Source organism: Neodiprion pinetum, chromosome 4 (genome assembly GCF_021155775.2).
Source record: "Neodiprion pinetum isolate iyNeoPine1 chromosome 4, iyNeoPine1.2, whole genome shotgun sequence".
Lineage (NCBI taxonomy): Eukaryota > Metazoa > Arthropoda > Insecta > Hymenoptera > Diprionidae > Neodiprion > Neodiprion pinetum.
Genome location: NC_060235.2, coordinates 33,548,348 through 33,575,651, shown reverse-complemented (window position 1 = coordinate 33,575,651; position 27,304 = coordinate 33,548,348). Strand labels below are relative to the sequence as shown.

General features: G+C 36.7%; 2 protein-coding genes and 1 long non-coding RNA gene across 9 annotated transcripts in view; 2 read left to right on the top strand and 1 right to left on the bottom strand.

The window, feature by feature from the left end:
- tweek (transmembrane protein KIAA1109 homolog tweek) overlaps window positions 1-9,947 on the top strand; it is a 35,433-nt gene extending 25,486 nt beyond the window's left edge. Inside the window, exons 41-51 of one of the 2 annotated variants that reach the window (XM_046621902.2) lie at window positions 74-403; window positions 493-804; window positions 1,131-1,323; window positions 1,459-1,688; window positions 1,756-2,037; window positions 2,127-2,318; window positions 2,402-2,608; window positions 3,075-3,098; window positions 3,672-3,802; window positions 3,903-4,105; window positions 4,232-9,947. In XM_046621902.2, the coding sequence (XP_046477858.1) occupies window positions 74-403; window positions 493-804; window positions 1,131-1,323; window positions 1,459-1,688; window positions 1,756-2,037; window positions 2,127-2,318; window positions 2,402-2,608; window positions 3,075-3,098; window positions 3,672-3,802; window positions 3,903-4,105; window positions 4,232-4,448 (2,321 nt within the window). In that variant the 3' untranslated portion in view covers window positions 4,449-9,947. The remainder of the gene's footprint in view (window positions 1-73; window positions 404-492; window positions 805-1,130; window positions 1,324-1,458; window positions 1,689-1,755; window positions 2,038-2,126; window positions 2,319-2,401; window positions 2,609-3,074; window positions 3,099-3,671; window positions 3,803-3,902; window positions 4,106-4,231) is intronic. The other variant, XM_069134958.1, reaches the window with a different exon arrangement.
- Window positions 7,986-27,304, bottom strand: part of LOC124216856 (myelin regulatory factor-like protein) — a 50,707-nt gene continuing 31,388 nt past the window's right edge. For 2 of the 6 annotated variants that reach the window (XM_046621915.2, XM_046621907.2), the window contains exons 2-18: window positions 18,966-19,059; window positions 16,296-16,499; window positions 15,943-16,031; window positions 15,442-15,764; window positions 15,091-15,357; window positions 14,714-14,892; window positions 14,081-14,297; window positions 13,439-13,609; window positions 12,997-13,326; window positions 12,641-12,900; window positions 12,218-12,559; window positions 11,872-12,046; window positions 11,647-11,716; window positions 11,180-11,295; window positions 10,827-11,083; window positions 10,370-10,568; window positions 7,986-10,287 (exon numbers count right to left, since the gene is read on the bottom strand). In XM_046621915.2, the coding sequence (XP_046477871.1) occupies window positions 10,213-10,287; window positions 10,370-10,568; window positions 10,827-11,083; window positions 11,180-11,295; window positions 11,647-11,716; window positions 11,872-12,046; window positions 12,218-12,559; window positions 12,641-12,900; window positions 12,997-13,326; window positions 13,439-13,609; window positions 14,081-14,297; window positions 14,714-14,892; window positions 15,091-15,357; window positions 15,442-15,764; window positions 15,943-16,031; window positions 16,296-16,499; window positions 18,966-19,059 (3,368 nt within the window). In that variant the 3' untranslated portion in view covers window positions 7,986-10,212. The remainder of the gene's footprint in view (window positions 10,288-10,369; window positions 10,569-10,826; window positions 11,084-11,179; window positions 11,296-11,646; window positions 11,717-11,871; window positions 12,047-12,217; window positions 12,560-12,640; window positions 12,901-12,996; window positions 13,327-13,438; window positions 13,610-14,080; window positions 14,298-14,713; window positions 14,893-15,090; window positions 15,358-15,441; window positions 15,765-15,942; window positions 16,032-16,295; window positions 16,500-18,965; window positions 19,060-27,304) is intronic. The other 4 variants (XM_046621911.2, XM_046621909.2, XM_046621910.2 and 1 more) reach the window with 4 other exon arrangements.
- LOC124216864 (uncharacterized) lies at window positions 12,866-14,285 on the top strand. Its single transcript, XR_006882711.2, has 2 exons — window positions 12,866-12,933; window positions 13,410-14,285. It is a non-coding gene; the product is annotated as an uncharacterized lncRNA (long non-coding RNA).

Below are 27,304 nucleotides of genomic sequence, written 5' to 3'. Positions count from 1 at the left end.
CTGCTATTTGAAATTTTAATTGATCTTCTTGATCAGAGCTCCATTATTTTATTTTCTACCATTTATTTTACAGCCATTGTTGACATTGGATCAGCTTCATTTAAATATGACATGCGTCGATTGACAGAGATTCTTGCCTTCCCTAAAGCGTGGTATCGTCGTAGCATTGTAAGGCGGCTCTTTCTTGGTGACCTGAGTACAGCCTCTGCATATTCTGAGGGTGACGACAGTCCCCCACTAAATCAAGAAGAAGCTGCCATGGGTAGCTCTTTATTACGGCACTATGACAGGCCTGCTGGAGATACTTTGTCACGTTCAGCACCTGAAAGAAGCCCTACTTTGAATAGAGATAAATTAAGACTGAGCTTAGAGGCTGACATGCCTAAACAATCCAGATTGAAAGGTAAGTCAGATTATATGTGTCGAGTTCAATATCAGTATGGACTTTAGTATTTATTTTCAACATCTGTCTATTATTATTTTTATTTTCAGATATTGGTAGAGGCTGGAGTTTCAATTCAGATAAACAGACACCGTCGGAAGTTAAATTACGAGAATCAGCCTGGGAGACTCTGGTTCTTTTTGCAGTTAATTTTACTCGATTAAATGTTCATATGAATATGGGAAATGTCATGGGTAACGTGATGTGGATGACCAAAGATTTTCGAAGCGATGGAAGACTCTCTATTGGTAGCATTGGGCATAAAAATTTGTATATTGGTGTGGGATTAGGAGGATCAAGCTTAGATGCAAAAGGTGGAATTGTTGGTGGTACCATTGAACTCAGTAAAATTGACACTTACAGTAAGTAGTAGATCAGACACGATCAAGTAAACGTTCTATTTATTTTTCTGTGCGATTTAATTTCAGCACATCGCCAATATTTTTTTTTGAATAAAAATTATTCTAAACTCTGTTTTTTTGAAAAATTAGCTGACAAACTTAGAGTTACAGTAATTTTCATGAGACACAGTTCATCATCATATCGCACAGTTTGCGGTAGAATCTTGACATTTTTTGAGACTATAATGTAATATATTGAATAGAAATTGTGCTGTCTTGAAATTATCCAATATTAATTTGTGCGTACACCACTGATGAAAAATAAATTCTGAAATAAATATTTTCAGTCCACATTTGTGAAGAACCGGGCACAGAACCTGATCATACAGTCGGATTGAAATTATTTGCTCTTGAATTACGCTTAGACTACATGGGGACCAGTGTATTAATGTCAAGAGTATCGTCACTAGATGTAACGCTCAGAGATGAGTGGAAGATTAATAGAACAAACAGTGGAGATGCTTTTATGCCAACAAGACGGTCAGTGTTCTTCTGTATAAAAAAAACCTGCACTTGTATGAGAATCGTTAATTTATACATAAACTTTTTTAACGTGGCACAAGTTCGACAGTTATCACGTTACCTAACATCTCAAACTTGACGTTTTATTTTTAGGCCAGCCATAATTTTCATGCACGGTGATTTGGGTTGGGATCAGCTTCAAATTATAATAAGTAAATCAACAACTGCAGATTTATTGAAAATGTTCTATAAATTGGACGAGTTTTTCAGCCAACAATTTAGGAGTAGTAAAAGAGTTTTTAGCTCACTGCAACCGAGGCATCAAAGAATAAATAATACTAGTTTCAAACGAAAGCAACAGAAAAAGAGAACCACTCTTGAAGGTACGATCATCATTTATATGATTTATATAATTTCTACACAAATAGAGATTATTTCAATATTATCTAGGCCCATGGACATTGAATCAAGCTGCAGTATCGGATGCACGACATCATAGACACTGGCAACGTGTGTTATCTCAGGTTGCCGGTCTTCAACTTGGGACCTTAAGGTTTTCCCTACCTTTTAATGGTACAGTTCTAGGAGGGACAATGGAACTACATGGTTGTAACATTAGCTTAGCCTGCTTCCACGGTATCAATTTCAAGAGTAAAAGTTGGGCGTTGTTTTCACTGAAAGAACCCTGTATTAGCTTCGCCACTGAAGCACAAGAGATACCAAATGTAGAGTGTGAGTATATAGTTGATTATTCAACAGGTGACGTAGTTTGATAGCATGCAATGAAGATAAAACATGATTTACATCTATTATAAATGCAGCACCAGACACCTGCGATGTACATGTTGTACAAACGCTGACTATAAGTCTTGGCCAACAACAGCAAGAACAACATGCCAGACATCATTCTATGGCAACCGTATGCAGACTAAGTCGCAGTGTTTTATTTCCTCCACAATTTAAATCACTACAAGAGTGGTTCCACTATGCCTTTGCCAATAGCGAAATAGATGGTGAATATTAGTATTATTTTATCATTATTATCTATTTCATGGAGATTTACTTCAACTGATGAGAATTTCATTTTTATTCACAGGAGTCGACAGATTTCCATGTGTTGAAAGAGAAAGAACCGATAGTACGTCTGAAAGTAATAATGCGCCAAGGGGTAGAAGTACTTCAACAACATCTGGAAAAATGCAAGAACATTCTCACACTAGGGAAGTTATATTTGCCTTACCATCCTTACAACTGCATCTGAAAACTGAGCATTTGCAAAGTGCTAGAACTCCAGATGTGATTGGTAAATGAAAGTTATTTATTATCAGTGTTTCATAATTCTTATTACTTTATGGCTCATATATAAGAATGAATCATTTAATTTCAATCGACCTATTTTCTATTACCAGAAGTGACACACTCGCTTTCTCTTTCTGCATCCTGTTATTTTCAGCATCTGAACTTGCATTATTGTATATCATTATTCTACATAATATGATTAACTTGAAAGAGAATTAACTTACTTGAACAACCATTGTTTTAGTGGCAAAATTAATTTTCGCACCGTGCATAAGCACATACATTACTTTTCTCCATGTCGTAATTAGAATAATTTTTTTTTTCCTTCAAATCTCAGTAAAGTTTTTCTGGAAATAGGATTACATACTGTGTATATATTTCCGTATGTACATACAAGTACGTAACAAAGTTGAATATTTTCGGTCGCATTGATATTATTTTTATATAATTCTCTTTTCTCTATATTTTAGGACTACCTAAGCATATTTTGTATAGTAAGTACTTTGTGTCAATCAGAGTAAATTCATAGTATTAGAATAGTAGGTTGCGAATTCCACTTATAATGTATGTATTACTAAAGCTGTTGGAATGGATGTAAATCGAGGACTATTGCTTGAAACTGATACTGTGCATGAAGCAATCATCCATCAGTATGAATATACCAATTACTATGAATGATCGATCTATTTTTCATCACTCAGTCTACATAGTAACCTTTTTCTGGAAGTCCAAATTGCTGTATTTTAGCACTATTTAACAAATACAAGTACAAATACAAATTATGCAATGCTGTACTCGATATTTAATATCGTGGTGACCCTATAAAATAAAGCTGACATTCTCTAGAGATTCATCTTATAGTAACCATAAAAAAAAGAACCTAAAAATATTCAATAGTTGTAGAATCTTGTAATAGCCAAATTGACAAATTTTGCATAATAACAATGGGCTTTGCGTGTAGTTTGCTTATAGTAATAACATTTTTGAGTTTTGCGTTACTAGTATGTTAAATCAAAGGTTAATACTGTACAGCGAGAACATTGTTACTTAGAATGATCTATTTATAGGTGAGAAGCCACTGGTGGAATGTAGTTTCATTACTGAATTTGAGGATCATATATTCGTGACTGTTGACGCCGAGGCCTTCTTTTTTCTACACGACCTTATTACCTCTTACGTCAAAGAAAAGGAGAGAGTGGTAAGTATTTTATTTCAATCAATTAGAATACGCATGTGTCTAAAAAAATTAAGCTACAATTCTAATCTACAAGATGAGCCACTTTTATTGTTTTCTCCAGCACGCAATGCAGGGCGCCAGAGCATACAGTCCAGACCCGCAAGAGAGACGGAACGCCAATTTAAATACTTCTAATGCCTCGACAACATCGGCTGTAACTACTGAAGATGAACGAAAACGAAAGCAATTTGACCCTGCCGAAATGTTCATTAAGGATTGGAGATCGTACAGATGCAAAACATGGCACTTGGAGCCTACTGTTAGGTGAGTATCATCGGGGTCAATTTTCTTAATTCAATTGTTCATACACAGCTGATTTGTAACAAAGAGTTTTAGCCTGAGTATAATTTTGTACCTCATGCTTATATTCAACTTCACCATACGTTCTAGACTATTATCATGGGCTGGGAAAAGCATAGAGCCTTACGGTATTGATTACATATTACAAAAACTGGGATTCGCTCATGCACGAACAACAATTCCAAAGTGGATTCAGCGCGGATTTATGGATCCCTTGGATAAAGTACTAGCTGTACTGATGATACGAATGGTTTTGGCTGTCCGTGAAGACACACCCGATGAAAAGGATCGTAAAAAAGAAAAATAAGATTCAAATAAAGCAAATATTACTCTTTATTATTTTTATTACTACTGTTCAGTACGATAACAAGAAGTTTTTGCAATTTGCAATTCAGTATCCACACTTCTAGTTATGAAAGCATTAAATTCAAATATTGTAGAATACTTTCACGTTTCTACAGACATAGCTTCAACGAAAAACTTGATTAAAACGTGTGTATACCAAATTTACGATGAGTCAGAAGTAGAATACAGAAATGACTTAGTGAAATGTAACGTAAGTTGAGAATGGGGATGTTTGTATCAGAGATAATTACATAACGTTTTCCTATTTGTAGTTTTACTCAAAGTTATGGAATTGAATTAGAATTCTATACCTGCTATACATATGCTGTTGTATATAATACGTAGAGATTTGAATATTAAGATCATTATAATTGACGTTTTCTAAAACAATTATTAAGCGTATCATTTATTATGTGCAGCTGTACACCGATCAATAATCTGTATTTTTTTTTCATGTTATATACATGTCTGATGGTTTATATAATCTTTCTGATATCCAAATAGGTCAGATTATGTATATCTCTTTGCAGATTGTAACACAAGTTTTTTTATACTCACATTTCGATTGTACTTTGAGATTCTGGCCTAGACGATCAGTTACTCTAAATAAACGAAACGTAGGAGTACGTTTGTGACGTCACAGTTATGGGCACCATTAACAGTTTTATTGTTTGGGTTGTACCGAAAGAAGAGTTCAATAATGAGAGATATTTCAGATTGCTTTACAGATAAACGAGCTAGCGGTTTGATATTTATAAATTTCATATATTTTTGGCAAAAAGGATGACGCGAATCAAATTTCTTCACTATTTAAAGAGTTCACAACTATGCATTAATTCACATCAACTAAACCAAAGTCTCAAAGTTCAAGATTCTCTTTTGTTATTGTAATTGTAATAGGCTATAAAATGAAAAAAAAATCCGTTAAAGTATGTACTGTTAGTTTTTGTACCTCTTGAATAACTAAATGACACGATGCGATTCGTGAATCAAATTGATATTAAGTTAGAAGCAGCTTATTCGACATTAGTTACATTCCACAAAATGTCAGCTGATCTATCTTACAAACCTTATGTTGAGGAATGGTTTTCAATCCATAATCAAGTACAAATCTCTGCAGCTGCTATCACGGCTTTACGGCTTTCTCAGAAATCCAAGCCATGCAAGTTTTCATAATGCAATTTATATTATTTATGGAGATTTGCCATTCAATTTGGGGATAATATTTTACGGTGATTCCATTAGGGAAAGGCCACTTTGGACTCCAATTAATAAACCGAAAATAAGCAGAAGCCGTATTGGACACAGACCGATTAGATACCGATATGTATTGGAGACAGCCCAATTGAACACCAGCTGTGTTACGGGCAGGGCCCCATCAAGCCCCAAAGATTGAATAAACGTATTTAAATGCTTGATTAAAACCAAAATTGTCAGACGTGAAAAAGTAATGCTGACGTCCCATTTTTAGACCGATGCGGAAAACGAAAGACGGTCCTGTCTGAAGTCTGAAAATGGGACTGCAACATTAATTTTCTAAGTCTGAAAATTTCACTATTAATCGAGCATTCAAATATATTTATTCAATTTTTGAGGTCTGAGGAGGCTGTACCCACAACTACGCTGGTGTTCAATCGGAATTGTGTCGAATAAATCTTGGTGTCCAATACAGCTTCCAATTAGGTTTGATATCGAATAATGCCGGCGTCCAACCGGGGTTCACCCTTTTATTATATTTGTTTCTCACACTCGTACTCGTATCAGTACTTGCAATAAGATAACTGAACAAAAATTTGACTCATTCAAAGTCAAGTAAACGAAATACCTATGTGAACGAAAATTCAACGAATCTTGATACTGTGCTTTACTTTTTTAGTTATAACAGTACAGTGCTTTGAGACCCATAGTCGAAATTGAAAATAAAAAGAAACCCATTAATTCCACGTCTACTATATACAAAAAAATTCACCAGTAGGGGAAATACAAAGTAGAGAATTATAATGAGAGCAAGGTACATATTCGAGTGAAGCTTATACATCACTCGATGACGATAATTTCATCCATGTACAAATGGAATTTGAGTTGTAATAATTCCATTATTACTTGTTTTCTTACGAATCAGTTAACGTAGCGGATACACATTGACCGTGAATTATGAAACAAGATAAACTCATTGTACAGATTCATGTATTTTTTTTTTAGTATTCTAGTGGTATGCTCCAGATTAATTTTATAATTGTCTTATTATGTACAAAATGTAAATTTTCTCTTATTTATAAATTTGTATGATATAATAGAAGTCATCATTATTTATTGTTATTTTTGTGATAACAATACCAAAATTATAATAAATGGACACATTATATATATAGGTATATATATATGTGTAGCAAATACTGAGATCGAAGTATTGGACATTCAATGCTTGAATTATCCCTAGACCGAAAGGTAAATTATATATGTGTTGATGATCTCTTAATTATTTTACTTCACGTAAGACTTGTGAATGATTAGTTTGTTGTTAATGCGTAGTAGATATTAGCATTAACCTATCATTTTGGAAATAACGTGGAATTCGGCGAGGAGAGTATAGATTGATTAAGCAATAACCAATGAACAAATGTTTACTCCTAGAGCAGTATCATTTATTCTGCTATGAGTACAATAATACAATTTTCGTATCATAGATTTGTAATGATAACATGTTTATTATTATATTACTGAATATGTTTGCTTTGCAGATATATATATACACACTCACACATATATAAATGTCTGGATGTGTGTGTATATAATAATTCATATTTATATAATGAAATATACATTACACTGTATATCTTAATAATAGTTAACATTAATTTATATTAGCCTTTCAATATCTACTGTGACAGGAAGTTTCAAGACTAGCAAAGTAGGTATTTGTTTTTTATAAAAAAAAATGACGGTTTGCTGTAAAACAGGATTAGTATAAAAATTAACAAAATTACCCTTCATTTTTTACAGAGAATCAATTAGAAATATATCGAATGCGTCAAGGCAATAGTTGCTTTATTAAATGTGCTATCAAATTATGGAGCAAAACAATATTTACTTGTATACTTATTTACCGTGAAAATCAAACCACAGATTTTCTATTTTTAATTCTTGAATGTGAATATCTTTGAAATTACAACGTTAATTTTTCACACATATTTCTTTAAATTCATATTCATTACAGAAAGTGATTGAATAGTTTATTACGATTGGAACTATCAGGTTCGATAAATTCATACGTATACTTTCTACGATTGTAGCACACATTGTTACTTATTCAAATAACACGAAATTGAACCATTTTTTCCATCCATACTTTACAGCTACAACTTAAGTAACGGTAAATACTTTTTACTAATTCTCAAAGTAAATATGATTTGGCGAACATAAGAAAAAACGTTCAGAATTTACGACACTGAAATGTGCTGTTATAAGCGAAGTTTAATAGAACTTTTTTGACGAAAAATATGTGTTCAATTCGGAACAGGCGTTCTTATATATTACATTTATCACTTGAGACTTAGTTTTAAGCTAAAGAACGCTACAGAATTGCGTGAGATTGCAAATTTCAAGACAATCTAGCACTCTGAATCATTGTACGGAATTACTATTATAAATAAGCCGGCGATAATGAAAAATCCGCAAAAATAATATCGGACGCGTATCTTGCTTTCAATGTCACTTTATCAAACCTAATCAATGTATGCAATTAAAAGACTATCCACTTTCTCCGGTACAAAATTTGCTACAGTTATCGCAACTCTGATCAAATATATGTACAAGATTTTAGAAAGGTAACCGGTTTAATTTGGTTTAACGGTTGAAAATATTTGTTTACAACGAGATTGTTTGTGTAAAATAATATAGGTAGATCAATGTGGATTTTTTAATGAGATCCAATTATATAACGAACTAGGCAATTCAGGATTTGACTTCCATCTTGGCAGAGATAGTATATGTGTGAGAAGGTATATTAAGTATATTTAGGGCAAACATCGTTTACCACAGTAATGAATATTGAAATTGTAATAAAGTATTATACAATTCAGATGATACAATACTTTCAATGCTACATGAGGCAATAACAGAAGCCTTAATTAACTCAACTTATTGTTAAATTACTTCATATTACAGTTTGAATCATATAATTTATGTAATATATTACTAACGTGTATGTACAAACCACTAGTGTCTATAACTTAAAGACTAAACATTTCTATCATTACGGTTAGTTTGTAGTTTGCAAATTCAGTTGCTAATGAATAATAAATTTACATATGGGCCACAATGATGGAGAAATAGTACAAATATTATCTAACTGCAAATTCAAATTTATTCACAGCTTTGCTGGTCTACTTGATTCGTTGAAACAAGCTATCCGCTAAAATTGCATCTTGTAATTCTTCACAGGTAATTTTAATTCAATATCGAATTATTTGGAATAAGAAAATGTATAAATGCATATTTTTGACAAATAAGTATTATGTTGCATTTATAAAATTTTGAGAGTTGCAGTTTGCATAACTTTTTGGCTATAATTCATGTAGTCTCTGAAGAATACTATCAGACATTGAAGCACTGATTTATAAATTTTCCAATTCATACTGATTGCGATTATACCGTACTTGCACTTGCACTGTGTTTGGTTCGAGATATAATTAACATGTACTTCCTTATATTTATCGCTTATCATAGAAAAACGATGATGATGATGATGATGATGATGACGACGATGCGGACGACGACGATGATGATAATGATAATAATTATGAAAATAATAACAGAACAGTTTTAATTCACAGGTCAAAATCATAAATACACCACGAAACAACTTAAAAGTTAAAGACTTATAACTTATATAACAGTGAAAAAATGTACAAATGTGTGTTCTAATATTTTCATACTACACAGTAGAATACAAAAATGGAATAAGTAGACTCATATACTTTGTTCTGAATATGATGAATCTTAGAGAAACGGTTCTTTCACTACTTTGTATGAAAACCTCTAATAATATTATGTAACACTTGATTTCTACTATATAACTTTTGGAACTATTTAATTATTTTATAGTATAACAGATTTTTTTAAATACTATAAAATACTTTGAATAATCAATTGTAGCTTACTACCCAGTAATATGTATTTTTCATGTCCATCATTTTTCAACAAGTATATCAGAAATATTTTTACATAGTCTCTATGTACGGATGTGTCCATCTACATACACGTGTTTCTTTCTTACCAATGAACTATGAAATTTTTGCATACTCAATCATCAGTTTAGGTACTGCTTGGACGGCAGAAAATATTGTGTGTTCGTAAAATAACAAATACATAAAACATATCGAAATCAAGTTTTTCTTTTTACGTTTCATGTGAATAACACCCATCAGTCAGTATTTTATTTCTCGAGATTCGATCAGTAGGATCTAAAAAATATATTTGAATCCAACGTAGTCAATTTATAATACATACAACAATATATTGCATCAGGATTCTCTCATTTTGAGATTTGAGTAAATTAACTTACGTATCTTTTTTTAGGTATCATTAACCGAAAGAGGACACACGTAATGTAGATGTAGAAAACTTTGTCTTTTGTTTATGACGAACTTTGAAACGTAGAATATATCAAGCTCGATTTATAACTCGTAGCACTTTCGAAACATGTGATGCACAAATTTTTAACTTCATTCTTCACAGTCACGATAAAAGTTTAAAGTAAATTCCATATAATCACCACCATGCTGGCTGTTGCATAAATTCTGTAACAGAAACCAAATATTACAAGAAACTGATTATAGTAGAGTACTGTCGTTTAGAATGTATTTTTTATTTTAATTCTACCTCTTTCGGTCTCATACTGGATAGTCTGAATGTCAAGGTCTTCCTTAAATAGCTGGCAACATCTAAGGAGAATGTTCCACCATCAACATTGGTTAAGGTTGGTGGATATTGCTGTTGAGTGTTATAGCTGCATCCAACACTCTCATCAGTCGCTAAGTTTGCTGATGGAGGGCATTGCTCTACATTCTGCTGAATTCCTCTGTGGAAATGATTTATGGGCTTGGTAACGTATATTGAAATTCTGTCAAATTTTTGATCATGCAATTAGCTATCAAAAATCAATGAAGAGTAAGTTAGTTGTAAAATCATCAAAGATTAGGCAAAATTACCATAAAAAATAACGTTAAGTTGACGTTCGTAAAATCTTGCGTAATTAAATTCTACTTTGATAAGTTTAAACATCATCCCAAAGATTATCTCAATATTTAAAAATGAATAATGTAGTGACTACACATACACAAACTGCAGGGTGACCTGGGTGTCTGGCATATACTTAGACAGAGGTATGTTGCAGCTATAATTGTTTGGTGTGTTTAGTGAAAATGCAGAGCAATATCTCTGATCAAGTGAAGCATTGAATCCATTTCCAATGAGATAAAGTGAGGGTCTTGGCTCAGGTGGTATTGATCCGGCAGCATTGCTTGCAAACTCACGCCAGTCTCCACCACCTGCTGCTTCACGTCTCGAACGCAAATGAAGGTACTTATAGGTATTCTGCAATAGGAGCGTTAAGTATAAGTATCGTCATCTTTTCATTACATACATGACCATGCTTTTTTTATACATATTATAAATATCAAAATATTTCACCTCTTTTAATAGTACCTGGGTGTCAGGGTCCGATGGTGTAATTCTGTTCTGAGAGCTTTTTCCGCTTTTTCGTTTGTCTTCAGGAATAATACTCAACGGCTGCGCTAAATGATTTGCTGAGAACAAGTGATACGATATTCAGTATTGAATTCACATGAGATATCGGTCGGGCCGATATTAAAGTTAATATTAGATTAGCCGTATGCATATAAAACCTCTCTAGTGAAAGAGAGCAGGTAAATATTGTTTATCAAAAATTCAAATAAAATTACATCTACCTATGGGGCATTCCATGTACACTCGACCAATGATTTGCCCTTACCATTTTTGATTTGCTTCAGGATTTTTTATACGATTTGCGAATTTCAAAAAAGTACTACAATATTGAAATTTAGTAGATGCTGATTAACTAAGTCTTCGTAATATGACTTTTCAGAGATAATTCCAAAACAGTATATTAAACTTACAAAGCGATTTCTTTTGTTGTTGGAGATCAGGTGCTTTTAGTTGGGGAATTTCAGATGTGCAGCAGTACACCTGCAATTAGAGAAAGTGATTAAATAAAGCTCATAATTATACACGGTTTGTTTTTTATACAAGGTCGAAATTGTCATTATCCAATAATGATACAGATTAAACAAATTTTTTTTCTGTGTCCAAGATTGATGATGTTTACTTTTTCATATTTTTACCTGACAGCGACTGTCGAGTTCAGAGTATCGAGAAATACATTCTGCTGGCTTCCCTAATGCTGCAGGTTTTTCGACTATTTGCGAAGCATCCTCGTCAGTTGCAGAATAATTCTCATACACACTGCTTGGAACTTGTCCCTGACCAATTCTATCCAACCAGTTATTATCATACTCACTGTAATAGATAATTGTACAGAACAGAAATCAAGATTGGGCCTAAATGATCAAGAGTGCCAAAAGAATTGTGAAAACAAATTTTAAACAACGAGCTTAAAGTCGGTTTTAGGATTGAGAAACCACTTCCATATCAAGGTTCGGGGAATACAAATTATGTAAAAAATGATACCTTGGTTTTTCAGGTCTTGGTTGAGGCCTTGTGTGTCCCGGATACCATGTAGTCTCCTTTGAGTAAAGCTGTTGTTTTGTGATCGGAGCTTGCGTAGAAATCATGCTGCTTTTCGTGAAGGTCTGGGCACTTGAGCCTTTTGTATAAATTCCAAGAGATGTATGAGATGGCGGTAGAGTACTATGTAGAAGGGGATTGAACTGCGGATCGTATCCAGGTTTACTTGGTACGGTTGGTGCACGTGATGCTCCTACAGACAACATGCCATCACTTGCTGCCGGAGACGGATTGTAATTGCGTTTCTGATATTCCAAAAAGTATAATGTGGCCATTGCTACAAGACTGTGAACAAAGAATTTAAGTGAAGATTAATCTTCGCTATCGCGTTTAATGAGACATATATTTCTAATGAATAATAATTACCAGAAGGCCATTATGAGAATGAGTATAACAATAACGATTTGAATAAATTTGTTGCTGCAGAGAAGTTCCTCATCTCTTTCAGGCCTGCTGCACCGTCGAGGAATTGTAGATTTAGCTCCAATGGAAGGTGCGTATTTACTGCTTGAAATGCTCGAAACTGTACTAACCGAGCTTTTTAGGCTGTCTCCTCTCTTTAATTTTGCTAACCGCTTGTTAATTTTTTCTAGCTGATCAATTCTGGTTTCCAAGCTGTCCGTTACCTTTAAACAGAACCATCCAGGCGATAACATCAGGTTGGTGTAACAAGTTTTGTAAAATAGATAAAACTTGAACAATGGTAAGGACATAGCTTTTACCTTGCAAAGTTCTTTCACAGCACCGATATTTTCCATAAATATTCTCTCTTTGTTAACTACCAAAAAATTATCTATCCTCTGCCCATTTGGCAAAACGATATCTCCTGCGGGTAAAACAGCTTCTGGCAAAATCCGTTGGACTTCTTGTGCAATGACACCCGTATCTTCCTGAGGCTTTATTCCCAGACCAGAATGTAATGCGAACTCAGGAGCATAACGATACCGAACTACTCGTAGTTGCTGGACATTTCTTAGCTGCTCTCTTGTGTCAACCTCTTCAACATTCTGCTTCGCTCTCACGTCGCTCGGTTGTACGATATGTCCTGTTAACTGAGTATATTGTAAATCTTGTTAATTTCATACTATAATTTGAACATCGATTTAAAAACTTTATAATTCTAATCTTCAATCAGGTCCAAATAAGGGGTGGTCGTTGTTATACCTTCATATTCCCATGAACTACGAGAGCTTCGTCAGGCCTGTCTGTGTTTATTCCAACTCTTCCAGCATGATAAACACTGTCAGGAGCAGCACCTCGTTGCCATCCCCCCTCAGCACCAACACCGCTTCCTTCAGACTCAAATTGCCCAGGATTGCTCGCCTGCGTAAAAGCCTAGTGACTTTACAGCTGTTCCACTCAAAGATTTTACTACCATATCAACTTGGCGGTATGAAACGAACACATAAGACATTTTTCAGTGCTAACAGAAAGTCAACCAAATGTTTTTAAAATTTAGAATAGAAGTACTATTTCTGGCCAGGTCTTGGAAAATTATATAATATTTTTATACAACAGTGCGATACCTTTGGGTTTTTTCGATGCATATTATTACTTGCAAATTCGTCGTTTCGATCGCAAAATTCATAGTCCACTAGTGTTAATATCAAGCTGATTCTTGAAAAAACGGCTAAAAATGGTACAATAGCCAAAAACTGTACGTGTCCCTTAATGCCGATTGATACATTATTACGAAGTGGAAAAAAATTTTCAATGCTCCAAGATGAATTCATGCGAGCACCAAAAATGTTGCTAATATTATAAAAAATATTGTGCTGTTGGGATAGTTAAAGTTACTCCACTTACCCTGACAATGATCCGTTCGGAGGCATGGGCAACAACTTGATAGCTTGCGTGATCAGCAGTATGAGCATGCAAGCCAACGACTAAGTGGAAATACCTCTGGTCTGGATTTGGTTTTCCTTTCTTTCTCATGTTATTGCTTGTTGTTTCACTAAAGTGCAGACGACCTACTGTCACCTTAGTGACACGTTCACCTCCCAATTCAACCCTAGAACCGGCTCTGTTTTAGCGTAATGTGGGAACAAAGTAAAACGAAAAAGGCAATAAAATTTTGCAACAAAATGGCCTAAATGTCAATTGCTAAATTGCGTAGTTTGTATTAAGAGTATAGGTAAATCCATTCAAATGATCTTGATGGCAACACTAAAAAAAAATACTTAAATAATCGTAATACATCAAATCTTTCCCCCTATACTCTTATTCACACTGATTGCGTCCAGCTTACGAACACAAGTTATATTTTTATATGAAAATATAAAAACAATTATATAAATACATTTATTGTCATAGAGTAACAGATATCAAATGCTATAAATACAATTCAAGCATCATTAAATACCGAACGATCGTTTTTAATAATGTGCCACATTTATTGCAAAGATATCTATGTCTCAATTGATTTCATTTTATACTTACACCACTGGATGAAAAGGTTTTTTGCTCCTATCGCTTTGACTCTGTTCTACTCTGATTGTTTGTGTTGGAGACTCCACTTTAACACCATAAAAGTGTAGTTGAAAACTGCTGATCTTTTTCAAACCTTCACCAGTTTTGACAAATACTGCCTCTCCTTGCAATTGTGCACGGCATGTGATCTTGAATGGATGACAATGACATTATTGGACAAAAGTTACGCAAGTAACATACCGCTATTCATGGAAATTAATAAATTCCTCTTTTCTGATTACAATGATTGCTAACGAAAATCACTAAAAAATTGACAGCTTCCTAATTTATTAAATACTTTCTGTAAAACTGCATATTAAGAAGGTAGTTAATAATTGCCAACTAACCTGGAAATGATTCTTTTTCTGACAAACGAAAGCGTCATCTGAATTACTGAAATTGAACCCCTTATCCGCATCAACTCTATAATATGGTACAGATAGTTCTTTAAGGTTGTGGTCACAGAGAGCATGCCATGAAGTTTGTTGGAACGGATGAAATCGAATGCACTGGTAACTGGCATCTACGTAATTGTTGTCCCCTGAAACTTCATCCCCATCCAATACTGCGTTGCTACTACTGCAGCTATGCTCCACCGTTCCAAGTTCTGGCTCCTGTTTTGAACGAATCGAATGATTACCGCTGTAATGCTGGTTCGATTGAGAATCGATACAGTCTGGAATATTGTTCAACGCTACCTGCTTAACGTGGATGAGTCCATCTTGACTAAGTTTTCTTTTCTTAGGTCCAGACTGCAGCGAGGAATAGAGAGTTGTTATGCCCCCGGGACTGTGTTCATGTGGCAAGGATACGAGAGAAGCTCCTAATTGCGGTTGCGTAGGTAGCGTAGGAGTGCTAGGAGCCAAGAGAGGCGTAAGGACAGGGTGCGTCAGAAGAAGTTGATCATTGGACGGAGCCAATGCTCTGGGTGAAGGTGGCAGTGGGCCAGGTGCGTAATTTGTAGCATTTCCTGGGTGGTGTAACAAGATCTCTTGAAGAGCTACCGACTTTTGATCTAGGACTGAGAATATTTCAAACATTATGGTTAGCGTTTGACAGGGGTTTTCGGGCTTATTGCCTTTTTATGCACAATCAATCTGCATGGTTCAAGAGTTAGGCAGCGTATACCTACTTTTTGTTTCGAAAGAAATTTCATAATTGTCATTACTTGTTTCGTAACGAAAAATTTTCTGACTTACGTGGAGAATGTACATGAGATTCGTGATGTCCAGGTGGTGAGTAAGGTGGTTCACTTCCACTATCTGGTGGACTTTCTGGAAGTGAGTGTCTAAAAAAAAAAACACAGGAAATCAGTAGCTATCGGACAATTCTGAACAGATTCCTGTGAACAAATTATATTACAAATGAAAATATGCGCGGATGGGGTGAGTAAAAAACATGAGGACCACATCCGTTATATTTGGGCATTAAGGCACTGTTCCGGTTATGCAAAATTGAATTGTATCAGAAACGTCAACTCGTTTGGTAGAGGAAATCGATTGCACCGAATGTTTAGAAATATTAATCTATCAAACCTTAACCCTGTACTTACGGATGAACGTAGGTTTGTGGATCTTTGTAAGAATTCGACGAAGTTACGTTGTTTGTGACGGTTGTTGCTACTGAAACAGGGTTTTGGGTAATCGGCGACGGCAATCTGGATGGTTGCTGCTGCGTCGCCGTCGCTTCCTGCACCCTGGAGCTCGTATTTGGTGCAACACCACCCTCATTGTGGGCGAGGGTGTGTGCAAAATATCTGAATAAAAATATAACAAGATTTTTGTCAATGAATGAGTTTAACGAAATATGCGGTCAATATTAGTTGCATCAAGAATATCGCGATAAGAAATTAACTGTTATTTTCAAACTTTTGGGTGGAGAAAAATCCGTATTCAAATTAACTATAGGTATGTTTCAGTTAAATAACAGGCATTCGAAAACAATTTTTCTCTTCGTGTGGATATTGCCGAGTACCATTTTTCTTCCCCACCCTTTACACAAAACGTCGTGCAATCCTAATCTATGATAAAAATCTGTTTCAGAAAAAAAAATCAACTTTATTTCTACACGGTTACATTCTTCATAGGACAAAGTATTTCAGGACCCATAAGACGTAGGGGTTCAAGTTCTCTTGACAATCCGCCAAGCATGAGTCTCTGTACCGAGACCTGCTGTGATTTCATCAATTTCATCCAGACTAAGTGTCATTACGTGGTTAGTCGTGTCGCCCTCATCACTCTGACCGGAGTGTATTGAAACCTACTCACACATAGGTACACACAGATACGCATTCTGACATCATTTGCCTACCGATACCAGTTTAAGCTGGATGAAAATCTTTTGTAGCTAGACGATATTATACACCGAGCATCCCGCATCTTCCATCTGCACATCCGGTTGCACTTTTTATTTCTATCTATCCGTATAATCCAGATTCATCACGAGCATATGCTTACGACGACCTACAGTGATCGGTATCGCAGAGGACATCCTGACACTTTCGACTTTCTAATCTCTGGAGTGAATTCCCAGGACGCGACAGAGCCTTGGATGTGGATGCCACGCAAGACGGTGCAGCAGGTACTTCCAAATTCGTACCTGTGATTTTTTCATTTTTCACATCGGATCCGGGCTGCATTTTCTGCAACGGAAGCTTGTTTACTCACCGCGATTGTTCGTAGAAGGCCGGGAGTAACGAGACCGGAAATAGGAGGGTCGCATGGATATTTGGGGGTGTTTAAAGTGCTGCGGAGGCTCGAAATCGTGGCGTATACGTAGATAAAAACTAATCGCATCACGAGATTAATTAATAATTAATTTTTTCCAACCGATCCCGGGCTATACACAGATGCAGTGCTCTGCGCGTCTGAGGCAGGAAATTTGTTCGTCGAACCGTGACGCAAAACTACCGAACACGTTGTCCAAATTTGTTAATCATCATAATTGCCCGAACTCGGTTCAGGGGTGTCCTGCCTCAACGCGTGTCCGCGTAAACGTTTCATGCATGAATAACTCGCCGCTCGACTGTGTCAATGGCTGCGGGATACAAGAAGAAAAAAAGAAAAGGAGAAAAAACACCTTTTAGTCGACGGACACAATGTTCCGTATATATGTATAATTTCGCGCGTAGATACGTGAATAGAACAATCGCCATTCATAATTTAGGTACCGTTAATGAGCTATCGGAACATCGCCGCTGTATAACAAACTAAGCCAAGCGCAACAACATCGAGTGAGAACAACGTGACTGAATTCCGAGTTTCCCCGCACAGCAGCGGTGTATCTATCCGAAGCCGCAAATGCCGATCTCGGCGAACTGGTTTTAAAATGCATTAGCATAAAAATTGCTATTGTAGAAATGAGCTGCCATTTGCTTCCATTCCGTTACGTAACGCGGTTGAACGTCTTTTGTACCCGGCACGCTTCCGAGCTGTTGGTCTAATTTTATTATACCTAACTCTGGTTGCCTTTTGACCACAACAATATAATTGACTACTTGGAGATCCAATAAATCCATTCCGTACAATAAACATGCCATCGCGACTGAGGAGGCTTGACCTAGAATGCTTCGAAACGTCCGCACACGCTCGGGATCAATCGTGTAATGCCAATTTGCTACGAGCTACAGGACTCGCTGTCACGTGAACTGAATAAATATTCGAAGATCGTGAATGTTTGTGTGTACGAGTAGAAAGAGAAGAAGAAAAAACGTACCCGGTCAATTGGCGATTATATTTATATACATTACAGGGTCCTCTTTTATCAATGTACAATTTGTTGCATTTATAATATCAGATATTAGTTGAATGTCTACTGCAGGATAGGATGAACTTTTGCAATTGAAAAATATTTTGGTTAAATTTCTGTGATCTTAACAAATGGTCTTTGGTAGAAACGCGGCGGGGACTTTCTAGGTATCACATTCTCACGGTATAATATAACATATAAGCTTTGATCAAAGGTCAACGGCTTGTTGGTAATTCTTCATCCATACTTCTGTGAAACCTGATGAAATGAACGATTTTTACACGCGTGTCGATTGACTGTCGGTTTGAGCGAAGAAAACACTGTTTTTGGTAATCCGTTTAAACAGGAGCCTTCCTTTAACCTTTAGAATTTGGTGATCCTTGGTCTGCAGTGGTCCGGGAATTCTCGTGAGTTTTGACGGATTGTTATTTCTGCTAGAAATGTTTATGGGTATATTTAACGGAATTTTACTCACGAGGCGGTCTGCTCGCTGTCGCTATTGATAAAATCCTCTAACTGTGAAAAGTCCAGCGCTTCGTTGTCAATCCCTCCAACAAAATCACCCCTTCCTGTAAGCAAAGAAAAAATTACGAGTTAACCGAATGATCTGTAGTAACCACTTTTAAACAACGCTGGCAATTTAAAATAGTGAATCAAAGTTTCAATTTAAAACTGATCGCAACCGGATACCGATATTCGAGAAAAAGTTTCCACAACGGTTATCTCCATCGGGCAAACCTACTTCAATTTATACTTTCAAAGATCAAGGACGGGCCATACTTGCAAAAACGTGCGAAGACTGATAAAAAGTAGAAAGACATATACATGTTATATGGAGATTTCTATTCCTGTTAATTCACGTCGATTAATTGCTGCGTACGCATTAAGCTATAGGCGATTGATGTTTCAACCATTATAATTATCTGACATGTTACACAAAAACCGTGATTTCATTAGATAAAAAATATCCGTTCTACAGTATGAATTTTTTTTCTATCAAAATATACGTTATCAATTACATACAAAACGCTGTTCATTCGGCTCAACGATTCACGGCAAAAGATCGAAAATTTTGTTACGCCTGTAATTCGGAAAAAAGAAGACTAAAAATTAGCAAAGAATATGGCGTGCCCTTCATCATAATTCATCATAAAATCATGGTTTAAATTCCGTGAAATTTTCTATATCGAAAGTAAAAAAAAGAAAAACTTGCACTTTCTACCGATCGTGAGTATCTCATTGAGCCGAAGAACGATCAGCCTTGCCATAAAGTGCACAGATACAACCTTTCACAGATTCGCATCGACTGGAGAAGCGGACGAATCTATTATTCGGTGACCTATGAATACCCGTCGAGGCCATTTCCTTGGAACTAATTGGCGTAAACTAATTCGGTATATACCTAGTACAGCAGTATTTTATTGCCTCGGGTACGCGCGTGCAAGTGCGGTAAGTAAACAACGATCAGGAGGCGCTGTTGACTAATAATACCTACGTATGATATGAAATTATTCCCTGCGTTAGATAATAGACAAAAGCTGTGACTACGAACATTAATTAACGCGAAAACTCGGCGAGGTTCCGGAAAAACATGCAGATATAAATGTAACAAATTGCAGATGCCACGTTGGACGTATACACCTACTTACGTGCAACAATGCAGAAATTATCCATCGTATCTGCACGTTTTTTACAAACGCGTGGCGTTACACAAATCTCTGACAGTAAAAATAATAATAACAACAACATTAATCACAATTTTTCTATCGCCTTGTACGCAGCTGCGGTGCATGCCAGTTTATAAAATGTACAAAACGGACCTGGTACGATACAGACTCGCAAAGCATAGGCGTTGCGAACACTCGGGGAAAAAAAAAAAAACAATACGGAGAAAATCCACATTCTCCGCACGAGATTTAAAAGTTACGTTATACAGGCGTCGACGCGGATCGTGACGGCATGTTTGGAATGCCAGAGCGTCGAGCATGCTTCCGAAGATAAGGTGATTCGTGTCCGAATTGAACTTACCAAGGCACCGATCCTCCCTACGATAAGACAAACGTTCATTTTCGGACAGAGATCGACTTTTCGCTGTATAAAGATTGCATAATTTTTTTTCAACCCGAAGAGGATTTTCTCAGTCGTTGCGATAAACATGGCAATTACCAAATTTTGTATCAGTGTAATCACCTATCCACCTATCTTGACATTTGGGCGTAATCAAATTCATGATTGTTGCAAATCCAATGAAACACACGTTCCTATAGTCAACAGACCGATTATATTTTTTCGCTCAATCGCGAAACGAGCGTTCAGGGGATCGGAAATGCATGGGAACACTCACGTACAAACATCGGTTGCATTCCTAGGCATGTAACGCAAAGAAATCAGTACGATTCCTCGAGCGAGAGGGCACAATAACAATGGTAATGAAAATATTGTTAGGTAGCTCGTCCCGAGGTTGTTATTCGACGCAGCCGCAGGCAATGTAGACCTATTCTCAAACTCGGTGAGTCTCTTAAACGCTTAAGCGACTGACTCAAGTGTCATAACTTGTCATTTCCGCCCCGTGGTTCGTCCGTTCGTGCAGGCAATACATGTATAATATGAACCCAGACGAATGTTATGAGGAGGATAAATAATTACGAAGAGGCAGAGCTGAGCGATCTTAGAAACGGCCTGTGGGACAAAAACCTGAAGGGATATACGCGCTTGATGCTGAAAATGATTTATTTTTTTTTTAAACGATTTTTATCAGTATATATAATATATATATAGGTATGTATAATACCGCGGCGAATCTCGCGACGTTTCGTTGTAATTCAGAATAATTTATCCTCAGTGTTTGATTTGCACATCTTTATCGTAATCTGTCAGGCGTCTCGATATGGTTGAAAAAAAAAAATCAAAATAACCCAGCCAACATTTATATGATAATAGAAACTTGTTTAATTATTCAACAACTCGACGAGGTGGAAGACAGGTTTGACATACCTGGGAAAAAGGGTTTTTGCTTCTTTTTCTTTTTATCTGCCACTATATACCGTAAGGCAGCTTCATCTCGATTACCCGAAGAATTCGAAGTTGCTTACATCGGTCGGCAAAAAGATATGGTACATCAATCTGTAGCGTTCAATTAAGAAAGTTACTCCAACGTTTGTTCGCCCGATTACACGATTTATAAACCCATTATGTAATCCGTGACATGTTTCAAACGAATAAAAATCCCGCGCGCACCTTTCAGTGAATCGCATTATAACAGGCATTGGTGTATGTAGCTAGAGTGGAAGTTCGGATAATTTAGCCAGGGACTTTAACAAGTTCGCCAAGTGTGAAGGCTGTGCACGGCTAATGCGAACGGTGAAAAAAAGTTGGTAGAAAAAAAAAAAAACCCGGTCGCTTCTTTCTACGAAGACGTGATAACACTATAGATTTACACTACGTAGCTGTAATTTCTGACGTCATATTGCACACAGATACTATTTTGCACATTTGCCAACCAAGGGTTACGTAACGATGTTTGAACACTTTTTCAAGATCATTCGAAACGACGGGCGAAACGAGATGTTTGAAAAATATGGAAAATGGTGTTTTAAAACGCGAGTAAAGATCGAAGTCGAAAAATGGACGAAATTGCAGAGACAAAGCTTCGATGTTCCAGTCGCATGTGATATTCGTTGTTTAATTCGATCGACAAGGCCGTGTGGGTACAATTCGCACCGCATTCATACGTGAGTGAAATTTAAATCTGTTTTCAAATTCGAGAAATTCATATCGCAGGTACGTATGCATGTACGTATTGCATATCCGGCGTAGAATAATATGCACGAGACTCCCGACGGAAATAAATTATCTTTACTGCCTACTTTACTTCGACTCTCGGTTCCCAGGCTCGTTTACGTCTACGTACATACGTATAGGTATACGTTCTTATGCCGCGTTCAATTTTCATGCTTCAATGATCGCCATTTCATTACATACCTACCCCTACCTACCTGCTCGCCTATACTTCTATGCTTATCGGCATGAAATCACCATCTCTATAAATAGAAGGGATCGCACATATGCCGTGCGTGGAGGAAAAGAAAGGAAATGCGAAACCCCAATCGTATCGATAACGTCGTTTTTGAATCGAGCTTATCGCGTTCTTTATGGAATAATTGAAGAAAATAAAATCTTCATCTTGTGTCTGGTGATTGGCGCGCGTGAATGGCAAATTGTATTTGTAAAATTTGATGAAAAAAATTACAACAAAATTCAGGGTATGGCAACAAGAATGGTTTGTGTATTGTAAAGGTTAAGAGATAATGTGATATGTGGAGAGCAAGTGTTTAGTGTGATTACAGTTGTCAATACCACATTTTCCGCTAATCATTGCAACGTTAGTTATCCGTTCGTTTGTTTCGCTAAATTTTTTTCGCCTGAAAAAGTCTATTTAATATCAATTTATCGTAATTGTATCAACCTCAAATTATCGTACCTAATTTCAAGAAAAAAGATTAGCGCGTGATCATAGTTACAAAAGGAATAAAACGGTAACACATGTTTGTAGATTTTTCGATTACAGATACACAACTAATTATCACTGTGTTTTCGGTTATGTCAAAAAAAAAAAAAAAAGAAACAAAACATGAAAATTATAGTCAAGGATTGGGTCGATAATTACATAAGCCTCACGAATCGTTCGTATAATTCGTATCCGAAATACAAGTTCTTATAAAGTCGACGCAAATCATGCGCGATGATATTTTTCGGTGTAGGTTCTTTTTTCCTCCTTATTTTTTGCCGCAAAACGTTGCGGCTTACACTACACGTATAAGTACGTAATATGTAAGTATAAGAATAACGATTGCAAGATTCGTTACGGTTAACCATCCGTGAAACACCTTGTACATTATACCCGCTGCACACATTTGCACAAAAGCCTAACTGATGCCGTGTTTGTATTTCCGATTCGTAATCGTCCTGAAACCATGCGGTGCCCAGACGTTTAAAATCTTCAAAAGGCGCCAAAAATTTTGGCACGTATAATCGCCGAATAATTCACGGCTACATAATCAAGGAACAGGCGTTTCAGCGGGATACAGCTGATATTTACATGTATACTAGAGATAAAATTCCTCGACTCATCCGAGCCTTCGAATTTCAAAAGCAAACACTGAGAAAAATTTCACTTTTTATAGTAACTAGAAAAATTGAGTAAAACAGGTATCGTTAAAATAAACTGTTTGAACATTGTTAGCATTGCGAAAAGCGAGGTACGCGTAAACATTTTGCGCTATCGTCGATCCTTTTTTGGTAATTGCGACGCAAAATCAGTTTGTTTGGTTTACTCTACTCTTTTAGTTAAATAAAGCTTTAACATCAATTTATTGCTGCACAAGCGTTAAATTTTCGCAAAATTTACGAGAAAACATAGCAACATTGATCGTAACGAGAAAGTATAGCAACGGATACTAGACTTTTCGGTAACAGCTGGAAAACTAATTTTCATTTTCTACCTCGAACTATATTTTGTCAATTGTGGTAAAAAACGAAAATAGTTAAGGACCGAGCGGTAACAGGGACAAAAAATTTCTCTCAGTGCATGGATTCGTGATTATCAATAATTGACAATGACATTCGAATATCCGGTGTTCATCGCAAAGGCGCAAAACGTTGAAACGGTGCTTTCACCGGACCGCCGAAAACTACGATCATTTGGTGATTGGCTCCCTTCTAAATGCCTCGATTGGCCGGGACTTGGAGGCCCGAATCAGGGGTTGACCAAGGCGGGGACGAGGGGTCAACCCGCCGTCTAAACCGCGGGGTGCAAAGCGAGAAAAAAAAACAAAAAAAAAACAAACAAACAAACCACCCAGGGGGTGGTTCGGAAGCTTTTGACGTCAGACCCGGCTCGGCGATTGTGCCATCGCCGTGACAAATCTGAAGGGCAATCGGGGTGTTGCCAGGCTGCGGGGGTGGCCTATCGACCAAACACCGCCCCCGGTCGAGGCTCTATTCTTCGAGGGGCACGACGATGTTCCTCGAAACTGAGCTTGCAAGTACACGCTCCGACACACAGGCGTTCCCGAATCCAGAACGGTCTGCTAAACAAAGAAACGACACCGGCACAAGCCGAGTGTGGCGACACGATGATACGGTGGTATAAGGAAGAAATTGGATGGATTTTAGAGGGGCAGGTACCCGTATGTGTTACGGGCCTTAGATTTATACCCTGGCATTTTATTCGTGCATGATATCTCGTCGTCCTCGCGCCGTCGTTGCTGCAGCGAATACACGTGATCACCTATACGTTTTGGAGTTTGATTATCCGTTATATTCGTGAGCGGGAAAAGTATGCCTGCACGGATCCCACATCGCTTCGCATCGCATGCGGAAAACGGAGCAGGAACGCATATATTTCCGGGTGATTTATGGTACATACGACGAGAAATCGTCGCACGAATTGTATTCCGCAACGTAAATTGTCGTTCCTTCGAACAGACGTCGCGTGGATTCGACGTTTGTTGGGATAAGGTTAAGCGAGCTTTGGAATTTTATTGCGTGCGTCAAAGTCAACGGAGCGAAAAGCAAATACCCTAATTAAATTTACGACGTGTTTAAGTAATATACCGATCGGCGTATTTGAAATGGCTGATACTAATTTGCTGATTTGGGATAACGTAACTTGAACGACGAAATGTGACGTTTCTACGGAATGAAAAACTAATCGTGCGTAACGGTACCTGCTAATTATCAATCTCGTCGTTAGGGACTTTGACGTTACGTGTATATAATAAAACGGTGCAAATCTACCTTTATTATGTACAAAATTTAACGCAGGTATCGGCACTTTTATTGTGACTGATGAAACAAAGCGACTCTGTATATATAATTGAGTTGCTTATTGTTAGAAGCAATTGTTTAGCGTTGAATCAATAATTTTTCATTTGTTTGTAATATCGTCTTTGAGAAAGTTGTGTTAATAAAATCTTATATTAGCTTCAATTGCGACTATCGATGCATTGCAAGTTGATCTTAACGAATGATTTAATGTAATTATATTTACAATACATGCAGGTCGGGAAATAAAATTTTATCATAATTTATACTGTACGCAGCGATTTCTCAAGCTTATGTGCTCTAGATGCACAAAGTTGTAATTCTTATTGTACGTGCGCGTGTGTGATTCTCATGTTTAGAATTTTTCGTACCCATTATACATATCCAAAAGTATTCAACTCGACGACTTTCGTCCAGTGGTTAACGTTAATTCTGATTCCATTCAAGTTTCATACACATGTCAGTCGAGAAAAAAGGATACAAGCAATTTGCACACGTAACGGTAAACGTCAGCCTTGATCGTGCGTACAAGTTTGCACAAGTTGAAAATACATCGTACGCAAATAATAATTTTTCGCGTATAATCGTGTGTACATATAAGTTGAAACTTCTTTCCATTCACGAGTTCAAGTATTCCGGTGTATAATTAATTACACCTACATCCGAAAAAATACGTCGAAACTGTCACAGAAACGCAACATAAGAATGGATATCACAGAGATCGATGATTCGAAAATTGCAAGGACTTATTTAGAGATATAATTTACAAAAATCAAGCAGATAAAGCTGTCAAGTGGCATGGAAAGACTTTATTAGACGGTCGCTTTCACTCTCTTGTTAGCAAGATCTGACGGCCTGGTCGTTTACGACGTGTGCGTGCACGATAGAGCCAAGAAAATATCATCGGTACGTGCAGTCGATTTAAAATGTAACCGCGGAGTTTTGATAGCTGGTATAAAATTTGCATGGATTGTGTGAGTAATGCAATAATGCATACATATTTTATTACGTACGTGTTACAATGTTAAATTCCACCGCGCACGTATAACGTATACCACATAATATACCTGCATAGAAGAAAGAAAGGCAAAAAATTCTTCACAGGCCGGACGGACAAGAAGCGGGAGTTAAAAGATATTCTGTGTACCACCTATAATCGTGTCGTTGTGAATTAGAGGAAAAAAGTGAACTCTCGCTATACTTTCTCTAAACATAGTCAACGTACGAAGATATCACAAGTCGTTGCTGCTGCTGCTGCTGCTGCTGCTGCTGCGGAGGCGACAAGTAACTGTGAATGAACAAATAATGATCGATACGCTGTTTACTTTCATCATTCTTTGACGGCATATTTCCGCTGCTGCAGATGTAAGAGAGAGGTTTAATAAACTTGTAGTTAGGAGCATTTCTAACGCTGTGCCATTAATCGCAGTTTATAACGTAAAACCAAAGCTGAGGTACCCGACACACTGAAAGTTGGCATACACGTTGTTTTTCACGATCAAATTATTTAATTAAATCAGCAGACGAGTATTAGCAACGTTAAGACGCGATTGATTCGAGTGGTTTTCTTTTCTTTTTTTTCTTTTTTTTTTTTCTTTCTTTGACAATCACTGCGTGTACGAAGTTTTCGCGAATCTCCGGCTCGCCATCGGCGGCTAGCTTCAGCATCGTGCTTCGTACCTAGACCCAGGAGATTTCAATGCTCGCAGGTCCGCCAACATCGAGTGGAAACTTTTGGGCGATAAGTCGACGTCGTCATCGAGGTTTGCTATCTGCTCGCGAGTTATATTACAGGCGGTTGGAAGAGTTCGTAAATTTTGGAACTTTACGATGTATCTCGACAACCGATTAAATACACGATTCCGGTTGAAGTTTCTTTTATTTAAATTTTTGCAGATCGAGCATCGTTTGTATACATAAGCTTCTTGTTATAACAATCAAAAACATTGCTTCCTGTCGTGTGATTCTGATAAAAAATAATAAATTAAT